General features: G+C 41.8%; 1 protein-coding gene across 7 annotated transcripts in view; it reads right to left on the reverse strand.

The window, feature by feature from the left end:
• TBC1D2B (TBC1 domain family member 2B) overlaps positions 1 to 11,659 on the reverse strand; it is a 48,540-nt gene extending 36,881 nt beyond the window's left edge. For 4 of the 7 annotated variants that reach the window (XR_004753469.1, XM_035335425.1, XM_035335423.1 and 1 more), the window contains exons 1-2: positions 10,036 to 10,417; positions 2,515 to 2,668 (exon numbers count right to left, since the gene is read on the reverse strand). Coding sequence is in view for 6 of the 7 variants with exons in the window: in XM_035335425.1 (XP_035191316.1) it covers positions 2,515 to 2,668; positions 10,036 to 10,386 (505 nt within the window). In the remaining variant the exon portion in view is untranslated. Of the gene's footprint in view, positions 1 to 2,514; positions 2,669 to 9,826; positions 9,890 to 10,035; positions 10,418 to 10,622; positions 10,639 to 11,568 lie in introns of those variants that run through there. The other 3 variants (XM_035335427.1, XM_035335428.1, XM_035335426.1) reach the window with 3 other exon arrangements.
• Positions 11,660 to 13,068: the final 1,409 nt, after the last annotated feature.

The following is a 13,068-nucleotide window of genomic DNA, read 5'->3' on the forward strand; positions in this document are numbered from 1 at the left end:
CTCTCTATATATATATATATACGGGAGTAAAAAGGGGGAGGCACAAAATAGACAAGACTACAGCAAGCAGTTTTGGTTTTGGACTAAAGCAGACTACTTCCCCACTTAAAACATTAGTGATGGCACCTGTATTAAAACCCTAGCAAAAGAAACCAATTTCTGTGCTCCAGTATAAAGCACATTTTGGAACACACAGTAAGGGCTTTTTAGAAGACACAGGTTAGTCATCATCATGGAACCAGCACCTTAGAGAGTCCTACAGGAAACTTTTGCAGTACTACTTTGAAAAGTAAAAATAATAATTCAGGCTCTTCCCACTCTGCCCTGAAGGAATCCCTATTAAACAGTTCAGTTATGATAAAATCATTATTGCGATAAGCAGTATCAAAAATGAGATACTACAGTTGCAGTTTCAAATTACACATAATGGAGTCTAACTGCTGGCTGTCCACAAAAGGGATGGGTCTACTCAGCACATGCATTCCCTTTTGTCATTATTTGCATTAGATTTAATAATAATAAATAAATAAATAAACAGTCCTATAACAAATTGATTCATCTTGCTGATCCAGAAAAACCCAGCAACTTATAAGAAAACAGCAGATGAGTGATCTAGAGTAACGGCACATTTTCACTTGCAATTGCTGCATCTGAAGCAAAGCAGGAATGAGGGAACGGTATCTACACAGACTGCAGAGACAATAGTTGAGTTTCACGGTGTACCTCCATTCTGAGGAAAGAAGCACAAGCCAGAAAGAACACAGATTTGGTGTTAAATTACACATTACAGTTTATCTGATCCAACAGCCTGCTCCCAGAAGAGGGCACTCCTGTCTCCTGCATGCTGACTTCCATCCTTAGCTGCTAAGCCCCTTATCCCCTCCCGTCCAGCAGCTCTGCAAGTCACCTGATTGCACAGTAAATATATTCCACTCAGTAATCCAGCTGAAAACAGAACAAAAAACAACCTTCCCTTTTGGCTAAACTTTGACTTGAACCAACTCAGCACAGGGTCAGACAAATACCACATAACAATGCAAAAAGGGAGACTACCTAGAAGAGAGTGAGAGGCTTACAATAGAACAAGGAAGATTTCAGAGAAGAAAACCTTGTTACCCTTTCCAACACCTGCAAGCTGCTAGATCTTTACACAGCAACACATCTATTTTTGCAGCTTTGACAAGCTGCTAACCAGACTGTCTGCCAACAAAGAGGCCGTCTCAAACCACCCCGCTTCATATTCCCACCAATTCTCCTGTAGTGATCCCAGCATTCATCTGTCCCTGCAGTAAACCACTACAGGAAGCCACACTGGACGAAAACTAATGTGGAGACAAAGATGTTTCCTGCCAGTTTCACTCCCTGCACTACCATAAGGAAGGGTGAGACCAGCACCAGTGCTAGACCGAGGGAGATAACTGAGCATCTGTTTAGACTGGCTGGCTATTCGACTGGTGTAGCTGACACAAAGCTGAGCTCCTACTGAAACAGATGCCGAAGCCAGCTGTGGCTGAGCAAGCAGTCACAAGCAGGCTGCTCTCAAATGAAAGCAGTAAACTGGGTTAGAGGACAAAGCTGCAGCATGGGATCCGCACAGGGGGAGGGGAGAGGAGGGAGGGGAAGGTGACAGCTTAACATTTCTGGGTTTACAGGAGGAGCAAATTGAAAACAACCAAATCTAAAGTTTGTTGATGAAATATGCCTGACCTCAGGACACTGGTAAAGCTCTTTGGATTTAAGCAACATGTTTAACTTGGCATAGAACAGGATTTCTTAATGCAGTCCTATTTATCAGTCACAGAAATAAGCAAGCAACTCATTTTTTTAACCATCCAGAAATGAAACAATTCCTAAGTATCAAAGCAGTGTAGTCAAAATGCAGAATAATTTTGTACAATACATTGCTACATTTTTATATCTCTGACGCAAGTCTAAAATTACATTTTGATTGGCTAAAGCTATTATGGAGACTGAATTTCCTGTGTGTAGTCTCTGCGCAAACTGTCTTCCAACTGCAAAAAGCAAAGAATACTTATCACACTCAGATACACCCACCACACCAAAAAACAAGTATGGTTATTTTCAAGAACAAAGTCCGGTTACTCAGAAGACAGGATATACCTGCTCCCATTAAAACCTGCACTTTACATTCAGAATGCTGAACACACTAACTGTTAAGAATCTAAAACTACAAAAAGAGAACTAGCCTCAACTGTACTTTGCCTCTTCATGAAACCTAGTCATAGAAATACTCTGTTTTACTTGGGTTTTAAACACTGTTTTTAAAGAAATCAATCTGTTTCAAAAGAGAGATGAAATCAAACCGAATTACACTGATGTCATGTTACTTCAGTATCAACAAAATATGCAAAGTTTAAATAGTTACTTAACAGCAAGATGAAGCAAAAAAACTTCCAAAGGCTATGGTCACTATTCTTCCTTTGTGTTATGCCTTGTGCTCATTAACTTATATTGATTATAAACACACAGTTTTTACTCAAATTTTCAACCTACCAGGATTGTCTTTGGCAACCAGACCTTTGGAAAAGTCACTTGGTGTAGGAGAAGTTCGACTGTCCCTTTTTGCTGCATCAAGGTTGTTACAATATTCCCACCTTTTCTGTTGAAGCTCCTGAAGCCAGTAGGTCATATCCTGACGAGTTGCAGCCTGCAACACAAGGAAGCAGAGTGCTAATGAGATCGGTGCATCTCTCGGGCATTTGAATACCCAAGTGCAACCACAAGGAACAACCCAGATCCCTTTGCTTGTCTGCTAATTATAAGTACCTCAGACCAGTTATGATTTAAAAGAAATAACCACTAATGTAGACAACACACATTGTGCAAGCATTCATATCCCTGACTTCCATACCTAATCCATTTCCCTTAAAATGCAAGTATTTTTCTCCAGTTTTAAACTCAAACACTAGAAAACACATCAGCATCCTGTGTTTAGATATGCACAAGGCCAAGTGCCGGGTCCTGCACCTGGGGCACAACAACCCCAAGCAGCGCTACAGGCTGGGAGATGAGTGGTTGGAGAGCTGCCTGGCAGAGAAGGACCTGGGAGCATTGGTGGATAGTGGGCTGAATATGAGCCAGCAGTGTGCTCAGGTGGCCAAGAAGGCCAGCAGCATCCTGGCTGGCATAAGAAACAGCGTGGCCAGCAGGGCTAGGGAAGTGATTGTCCCTCTGTACTCGGCTCTGGTGAGGCTGCACCTTGAGTACTGCGTTCAGTTTTGGGCCCCTCGCTACAAGAAGGACATGGAGGTGCTCAAGCGAGCCCAGAGAAGGGCTACGAAGCTGGTGAAGGGTCTGGAGAACAAGTCTTACGAGGAGCGGCTGAGGGAGCTGGGCTTGTTCAGCCTGGAGAAGAGGAGGCTCAGGGGTGACCTTATTGCACTCTTCAGGTACCTTAAAGGAGGCTGTAGCAAGGTGGGGGTCGGTCTGTTTTCCCACGTGCCTGGTGACAGGACGAGGGGAATGAGCCAAAGTTGCGCCAGGGGAGGTTTAGGTTGGATATTAGGAAGAACTTCTTTACTGAACGGGTTGTTAGTCACTGGAACAGGCTGCCCAGGGAAGTGGTTGAGTCACCATCCCTGGAGGTCTTGAAAAGATGTTTAGATGTAGAGCTTAGGGATATGGTTTAATGGAGGACTTGTTAGTGTTAGGTCAGAGGTTGGACTAGATGATCTTGGAGGTCTCTTCCAACCTAAATGATTCTGTGATTCTGTGACAGCTATACATCTTTATTATTAAAAGTCCCATACACACAGAAAAATTCCTATTTTCATTACTTATTTGTTTTGTTATCAGCAGAAACCAACAATTTAATGATGTATCGTACTGCCATCTAATTCCATGATAATCCCATAAGCTATCTTGTATAGAGTGTTATTATGTGTGTATATACACATAACCTACAGGCCTACAGACATTAGTAATGAATAGCTAGTAAGAGTCCAAGAAGCCAAGCAGCTGTAAGCCTCAGTCAGAACCACAGCTATACAAGTCCTTTCAAACTGCTGCAAATGACAGTCTACAAATGCCAACAAGAGACAAATAAAGGTAAGAGACATTGCAGGTGCTCCCTGAAGAGAGTCATTTTGATTAAAACACGTATCCTCAGCAGCCAAACTAGAGCAAGCAATTGATGCCAGTAACATGGTATGCTAAGGAGTAAGAAGTTAACATTTGTGAAGAGACTCTCACCCAGTCCTTAGTAAGCACATAGAGTGTCCTGTCACTAGCCAGTCCTTCTGCCTTCTCCCAAAGTGCTTGGTGGCATTACCAATGGAAAACCTTCACTACCTGGGCAAATGACTGCTTTACTCTTTAGATGCAAGTACTGTATTATGCACATTAATGGCACAGGTTTGTCTTCATTACTGATAGAAGATGACTTTTGGTCTAGTCAAATGAAAGATCCATTTACCTTCGTATCTCAACTCAGAGCGGTTCGTTACAAGACACATCAAAAGCAACATAGCAAACAACAACTGACTCCTCCCCAGGGTGCTCTCTCTGGATCAGTAATGTATGATACTGATGTTTAGCAAGCAGAGATGAATTTTTATTTTACAATTTGGCCTTTCTGTACCCGTATGAGCTTTAACATCCAGAACACTCTATGGCAAATGGCTCCAAAGCAAGCTAATGAGAAAACCGAGACAGTAATGGCTGTCTGATGATCCAGTTCCTCTCAGCACATCATATGCACAAGGCAACACAACATACGTGAATCTAATCAAGTAAGCACACATAAAACAAATCAAGTAGTGCAATACACCAAGAAGATACAAGAGGATGCTGTAGGCTCACCTTCCTCATTTGCTAAGACAGGCATGTAAGCAATGTATTTCTATTCTGTAACGAAAGCAAGTTTCATATACTTATTCTTGCTTGCTCACAGGAAACTGGGGCAAGGGGAATATTTCCTTAAAAAAAGACATGGGAAGAATCTAGTTTAAATATGTTTATGAGGTTTCTCGGAAAGCATCAAAGAACTTGGGCCCTGTGAAACACCAATCCACACAGTTGCTGCTGGCACTCTTGGAACAACCACAGCAGTGAGTGCCTCCCCTGCTGTTCCCAGAGCCAAAAAGGGATTTCCTTTGGAGTTCTGCTCAGCAACAAGTGTCCATTTCTAATACATTTGAGAATCTACATTCCCTTGAGATTTGCACACAGGCCTTGTCAAGCAAGGTTTTACTGTGCTCACACATTCAAAGAACTTCCACTAACACAGGATGTAGTGTTTAAGCGGTTCTCTGCTACCACAACACAGCTAATGAGGCAATTCACACTGACTCAACCTAAGGTATACATACCTACAATTAACTTCTGCCCATGACTAGTACAACTTAATGAGCTCTTGTAATATTTTGTACGATTATCCTTTTCCCAAAGCGCTTTAGAAAACAATTAATTGATTTTATCGCAGCTGCTGCTTGCCATTGCTTTTAAATTCCCATCCGCACCCGTTCTCTGTTGAGCAGAAGATAGATGCCCTCAGTTTCCATGTGATGGCAAGGAGGCAAAGGGGGGCTGTTGGCAGTTATGGTCCTTCAGTCAAACAGGATAGCGAAGCAGTAGGTATTTCTCTCTTCCTGTTTTAAGTAATTTCCCAAGAAGTCCTTATTACCATGCCACTGCACCGTGTGTGTTATTTTACCTTCCTTCCTCAACATAATTGGTCTTCCTTCTCTTCCCATAGAGGATTCCCACTCCCTTTGAACACTTTTGGCTGAATTTATATAAGTATCTAAATTATTTACTTTACATGTAAAAGAATATCCTGTGACCTTGTGTTATGGTGACTTTTCTTCATCAAAGTTGGTTCTTGGAAAATGGCTTTTTCTAAAACCACACAGAACATAAGTTTATCATTTCCCCTCCTCCTAAACAAACAAAAGGCAAATCTGCAAACTTTGTGTGTGAGACTGTCACAGAAGGGGACACTCCCACACTTGCCCCATTTTTCATTGTTTCTTCTAGTATTTGGCTACTGGTCACTGTTAGAGACAGAACATTTAATCAGGAACAGCACTGATCAGACCTGGCAACGAATCCTTATTTGTACTCAACTATTTTGTGGCTCTTCAGTAAGAGAGAACCTCAGCTAGTCGCTGACAACTTAACAGAGGTATTTTTGCAAGAAGAAAAAGCAGAAAGAATGCAGATTGTTTAATTTAATAAGTAATTAAGAAGGCAAGTAGACAATTACAGATTACACAGTAGAATAATTTTCCTTTCTGTATGACACTTGCCCAGAAGAACAAATCTGTATCAGCATGACTACACCCTTAAGTTTTGACAAAATGACATTTTCACAACAGAACAAATTCTGCAACAATACAAAGAAGAGCATTCATGTGTTAGAGGTGTAAAAAGCCACACTTAAAATAACGTCATCTGAACTAGTGCCAGAAAAGGAATTACTATTGCAAACCTGTGGGCAACAGCAGCAACAGAAAACAATGTAAGTAAAGAGACATGCAGTCCCCAGTGCTTTTCAACATAAAGGATGGAAGATCAACATCATTTCCTTAAAACCCTCCCTGTGTTCTTCTACGGATGCTGCAGGATCTAGCTGCTTCTGATGCATATGTGACGTGAACAGAAAAATTCTTTGGAAAAAAACAACTGCACAGTGACATCCTCTACCGGAACCATGGTGAAACACATATGCCAATAATACAAGCATTTTTGAAAAGGGGATCACCACCAGAAAGTCTGTATTTCTTAAGACTTTCTAACCCTGCTGTGCTCAAACAGTAAATTGCGAACCAGATGACTATTTCTGGAGGGCTGCCCAATATTCAGTTCAAGTACTGTAACCACTGATCAGCAAAGTTTTTTAAAAAGTCTGACCAACTCAGGAAACAAATCGCCTTCACAACTGAGCCGTCTTCTAACCTGAGTTAAGACCTAACTATGCTGGGTCCTAAACCAACACTACTTAAACTCAGCACCACGAGAGGTTCACGAGGACTCCATTAATCACTGCCACAGCCTTAGAGATTATTGACAAATTGGAGTAAAAGCTCCTAAATAGCTCTGATTTCACTGAGTTTGGTGTCCAATACTGTCAAGGATCTAGGCTCCAAACTCCGCAGTGCCTGGAACACATACTACTTGGCCAATAACCAGAAAATGGGTGTCTGGTTTTTTGTTTTAAAGAAGTCTGTGCAATTCTCTCCACCCCACCCCAATTCACCGCTGTCCACAAAGAAGTTATCCACCCACAAGTGACCAGACACACAGGCTATCTTCACCAGCCAGCATTGCTTTGTTTCAAAAGCAAGGGAACAGAGCCATTAGCCAAAAGTTTGTTTATATATTCATAATGCTAATTCTTTTCTCCCTTAATAACAGACGTCACTGTGCCAATATGAGCAAATGTTCACTTGACTGTATTACCAGCATTCTGCACCACAGCAAGTATTTGCAGCATCAGGCCCTTTCCGTAATATTCTCAAACGCAATTCTCTATCCACAGTTCCCAAAGTGCCTATTTTTCTCCAACTCTTCACCTGAAATTATGGTACATATTATGTATTTTTAAAAAGGGGTTGGAAAATGCCTTTTACATATACTTTGCTTCTTCTAACGTGATTTAACTGCTCAAAACACATAGGAAAAACTACAATCATGTCATTGTCAGGGTGATTGTCTACATTTCTAAATGATGAATGATTTGCTTTATTAGCTGTGAAAGCTACAGTATATATTTTTTCCTCAGACTGCTATCAAACTGACAAACAAACCCCAACTATATCATACCATCCTCAGTTCCCACAAAATACAAAGACTGAGCAATCCAGATGATGAAATCATTACATTAACAAAAATACTGAGCCATTATGAAGAAATAATGCATTCCTGAACAGCGCCATCATTGCAATCTGGAATTCCAGTTGCTTATTTCTTAGTGCTCTTCTCAGCCTGTAACACTGAATGAGAAAGACCAGATGATGAGATCTGGAAATTTTGAACAAGAAGTAAATTGAGGAAAATAAGGCATGTGAGTTAGAGGGTGAAGGCAACATTTGATTTGACTTTCGTCCTCGTGCTCTGTGCGTAATGTTTTCTTCAAAGATTAAACCACATTTGTTTTCAACTGAGGCTGGATCAGCCAGTCCTTTGGTTTTCCTTTTTAACTTAACATCTTGAATTCATTCTTGTCTCTACCTAATTTAGCTGCAAGATATTTTTATAGGCCTTAAAGAGCCATCATGCTAGAAGAAAATTAAATCCATCTCCAAAAGCCTTAACCCCTGGTGAATCACACAGCTGCAAGAGGATGGTTGATCCTGCAATATCCCTCAAGATCTTCATTAATTCCTTATTACATAAATGCTTATAATGTAATAGCATTTTATGGGCAATTACTTTGCTGCTTTAAGGCAAGCCTCAAGACAATGAGAGGTAGAAGATACAAAATTATTTCTTCTGCTAGTTACAGAAGTGACCTTGACTATTCTCAATCCCTGTATGGAAACACGAAGAGAGCTCCAACTATCATAAGTTCTTTCCTAGAGAGAACAGGAAAAAATGACTGAGAAAAGGGCATAGTAACATCACCAATGAAAAGATACCAACAGAAACACAAAAAAGGAACCCCCCCATTGCTTACATTTGTGCATCATTGTTGAGCAATTCCATCTCCATGAGTGCAAGAGGCACCTGTGGCTGCTGCTGCACTATTACTGTTTGACAGACTAGCTATTTATTACACTGGTAGCATGTTATTTCCCACTATAATCAAAATCATAAGCTACTTATTTCCCAACAACGGCCTACCTGTTCAAAAACATTCCCAAAACAAAATGTGCATTACATACTTTCCTGAAGATTTTCATATATAAAAAAAAAATTCAACAGTAACGTAAAATAAAACAAACCCTTACACCCAGTTTGCAGCTTTAACTTCTGTAAAATAAATACTCAGGGTATAAAGGCATACTCATGTAAAGTAATAACAATGGCTATAGGGACAAAATGGCTGTAGGGACAAAAAAGTCATATTTACAAGTGATGACAAGTGAAATTGCTGATTACATTGCTTTTCCTTAAACAAATATAGTTAAATTACTACCACAATAGTTTTCCAGTTAGATAACTTGTTTACTCTTCAGCAAAATGTTAACGATTCCTTATTCTGACAAACGTTTACAGAGTATTGAAAAACGTATACAAACACATTCTACAGTATCAGCATTTTTTTTACCACTGTTCAAATCCCCCCTGTTAAGTAACCACGTAAGAAAGATCTCTTCCAATATTCAATATGAAGTTCCGCTGTTTTACTTAAATAACTTTATGGATTCTTTACAATCTAATATTAAGGAACTTGCTGCAAAAGAAAGCAGTTTGTGTGAAAGCTCATACAAAGAGCATTCCTTGACTAAAATATATGCATTAATAGCAATCAAAAATAATACAATCTCAGATTAATTTATTCCTACTTTATCAAGGGGAAATGGCTTCTTTGTCCCCGCTGCCGCCCAGCCATGACGACAAAGGAAAGATGTATAAAAACAAGCCTGATGTTTAGTCTCATCCTGTGAAGGTCTGCGTCCTTGCAGACAGCATGATCCACAGCCTCTGCTACTATCGGGAAACAATTCTCCCTCCTCTTCCTTCCTCCCAAAACAGTCTAGATTAAGACTTTTGCCATCTATGTTTTCAAAATAAACACCACAAAAGTGAAAAACACCAACGAAAGCCTCCAAACCCACAGCTCACCAGATTTCCTCGGTAATCGCTTTTCCACCGAGACGTTTCCACAGAACCCACTCGCCCAAGCCAGCCCTGCGCTCACCTGGGGCAATCTTTCCCCCTTCAGAGGGGCGCTTAAAAAACTACTCATTAAGGCAAAGATGAAGCAAACACTAGGGGCAGCCAGACATCTCTTAGTAGCTCCGGGTTCGGGAAGGATTACTTTTCTCCCTTAAAACAACAAACCGAAGCCAGCAGCGGGAAGTCGAGGGGCCGGGCCAGGCGAGCAGGGCACGGCGCCCCGGGGCCTACCTTGAGCACGGCGACGGCGCCGCTGGGGCTGTGCACCTCGAAGGCGGCCCCCTCGTCCCCGGCGGCAGCGCCGGCCTCGGGCTGGTGGTAGCTGAAGCAGGCGGAGGCGATGTCGAGGTGCCCGAGGGGCAGCGCCTCCTGCGGCCCCTTGAAGTAGTAGAGGTAGCACCGGCGGGGGTCGAAGACGAACCAGCGGCTGCGGAAGCCGCGCAGGGGACCCTTGCCCGACAGCTTCTGCAGGTATCCGCACAGCTTCGGGGAGCACGGCCCCGGCTGCTCGCCCGGAGGGCCGGCGCCGGGCCCCGCGCCCTCCCCGCTGCCCTCCTCCGCCTCCGAGCCGGCCGCCGGCATCGTCTCGCCGCCCTTCCCCTCCTTTCCCTTCGCCTCGCCCCGCCACAGCCTCGCCAGGAGCTGGCGGGGCCCGCGCCGCCTCACGGGACTTGTAGTGCGGCCCGCCCCGCAGAGCCGCCTCGGCCTTCGCGCTGCCGCTGCCCGGGGCCGCGGGGCCCAGCGGGCTGCTGCTGACGTGGGAGCGCTCCCTGCCGAGTCGCTGCTCTGGCTCCGTGCCCTTCTAGTGCGTCACTGACCGCTACCGAGCTTCCACTGTTGGGTGACCGCGTTAAGAAGTGTTTTCCCAATCGTGGTCTAGCCCATAATCAGATTAAAAGCCTTCTCTTTTGTGGGAAGCGACATTACTAACGTGTATTCTCCGGGTTAGGGCCTTATCTCTGCACTAGTTACTTGCCGAAGGTTGCAGCAGTGACCGCAGGAGTGCTCATGCCAAACACAGTCCTAACAGTTTCCATGCAGTATTTGATCTCACCTAACAAACTCTTGCCACATGTTAAATCCCATCCCAACATCTGTTATTTACAGGGAAAAAACTATGGAATATGCAGACAGCAATAGGTAAAAAGCTGTAGCTTACACGTTTCAGACTTGTGAAGGCTACAGGCCAAACTGCTTATATTTGTATGTTTCTCTGAAACGTTTAGCACATTTTGGACTCCAGGGAACTGCTAGTGTTAATAATAGAGGACTTACGTGACTCTCACTGTGACTTTCACAATGAAGAGATCAAGGTACACACTTCACTAATTCCTCCCTGTGTCTGGAACACAACATATGCCTATTTCCATCAAACATGCCTAATGCTTAGGGTACAAGTAGAGAAAAGAGCCTCATGAGGCATAATCACCCCAAAATAGGAGGAGGCAACTGTATATTTAATGACATTGAGCTTTTCATTCTCAACCTTCAAGACAGCACAAAAAGCTTATTGTCAAAAAAAAGCTGTTGCAATGGTTGTAGCAATGGTGTCTTTATTAGGATTATGCTATGTATGAACTTGGTTTGCCTGACTGAATTCTGACAGTTTGGAAGTTCTCAAGGTATCTGGAAATCCTAAATCCCCAAAAGCTTCCTAGTCTGCCCTCATTTTTAATTCCCTTAATTTCTCAGTAAAAAGTAACTGCGTCATATGCCAGACAACATTTGCATTCTGTGCTAAAAGATTTAATTGATATGAAGCACCTGAATATCCAGTGTGGTTATCCTTGGGATCCACTTCTGTGATGATATAAGGGATCACAGCGTTCTTCAAGTCCTTCTCTCTGGATGTCACCTACCAATGAGAAATGTGGCAAGTGAGGAAATAGCCAACATTCTCCTACAAGAGAAACTTCTAATAGAAACTGAAGAATAGAAGTATATCTACCCAGTCAACTCACATGACATGAAGTGTAATACACTGAAGGATTAAATGTTGCAAACAAAGGCCAGACATTTTTGCCCATATATTTTTTTTCAGAATAGAATGACTGATTCTGTTGTGTTAAAAGTTGAGAACTTTTTAGTAAATGTGGAAAGTAAGAAGGGTTGATCCTGTCAGGTCAGTCAGATTTCTCTCCTATATAATGCTCTGTATCTTCTTAAACAAACACAAAGTATTCTTGGTCTTCCCATAGCATCATAATCTTTCTTGGCAAGCAGCATTTGCGAGTACATTAATTACACATGGAAAACACTGAACCCCTTCAGAAGCTTCCTGTTTCTTAATTCTATCACTTAGAAACGTTTGAGTGCCACAGCACTTATCCCTGATCCATTACATTGTCCTATTGATTTAGTGAAGCAAGGCCTTGTTATTTGAATGCAGAGTACCCATGACTCCTACTGGCTATCAATAATTGTGTCTCGTAGCAACTTACAGAATCAATTCCAAAGGCTGCAAAACTGTTGCTGTCAGTACTTCTCTTTTTAAACTTGCTGCTCAGCTTCCTTACAACACTCAAAGCAGGAGAATCCCCTATTTTTGCAGTTGATTCATGTAAACAGGAAGTTCCCCTTCTTGGGGATATAAGTTCCTTATTTCACGTATGCCCTTTTTTCACAAACAGATCAAATGTGGAATGGTAAATAACAGAAACTTATTTCTAATTGCTACAGGGAATAAACATGAAAACAACATCTGAAAAAAAAATGCTTTTCCCTTTACTCTTTTTTTCCCTTTTCTCTTTTTTTCATGTTTTCATGTCTAGAATGCACAGACTGGTATAGGTGGCATTCTGTTGCTAACAAAAGTCTAGAAAACAAATATAAATAGCATCCCAAAACATGAGATTTCATTCCTGTTGAGAAGGGAGGACCAATGAACCTTTTGGTCTGAATGTAATTCCTAACTATACTACAACAGTCAAGTAAATTTATTTTGTAGTGAAATAGTGGTTATAGTCCCAGGAGAACTACAAAGGTAGTAGTCAAACATGAAAATATTTGGCATTTTGTTGTTGTTGTTGTTGTTGTTGTTGTTGTTTTTTCCCCCCTCTGGCATGTATTTATCTCCCAAAACTTCTTTTTGCCATTGTTTTAGTAATAGCATTTGTGACTGATTAAGGCCATCTACTACACTTAAAAAATAAAGCTATATTTACTCTGAAAAATGTGAGACTGGTCTAATTCATTACAATTTTAACAGTTTTATCTTAAAATGAATATAAGCATTCATAGTTCCTGAAAAAAAATCCCCTCTGG

Source organism: Oxyura jamaicensis, chromosome 10 (genome assembly GCF_011077185.1).
Source record: "Oxyura jamaicensis isolate SHBP4307 breed ruddy duck chromosome 10, BPBGC_Ojam_1.0, whole genome shotgun sequence".
In the NCBI taxonomy this organism is placed as follows: Eukaryota; Metazoa; Chordata; class Aves; order Anseriformes; family Anatidae; genus Oxyura; species Oxyura jamaicensis.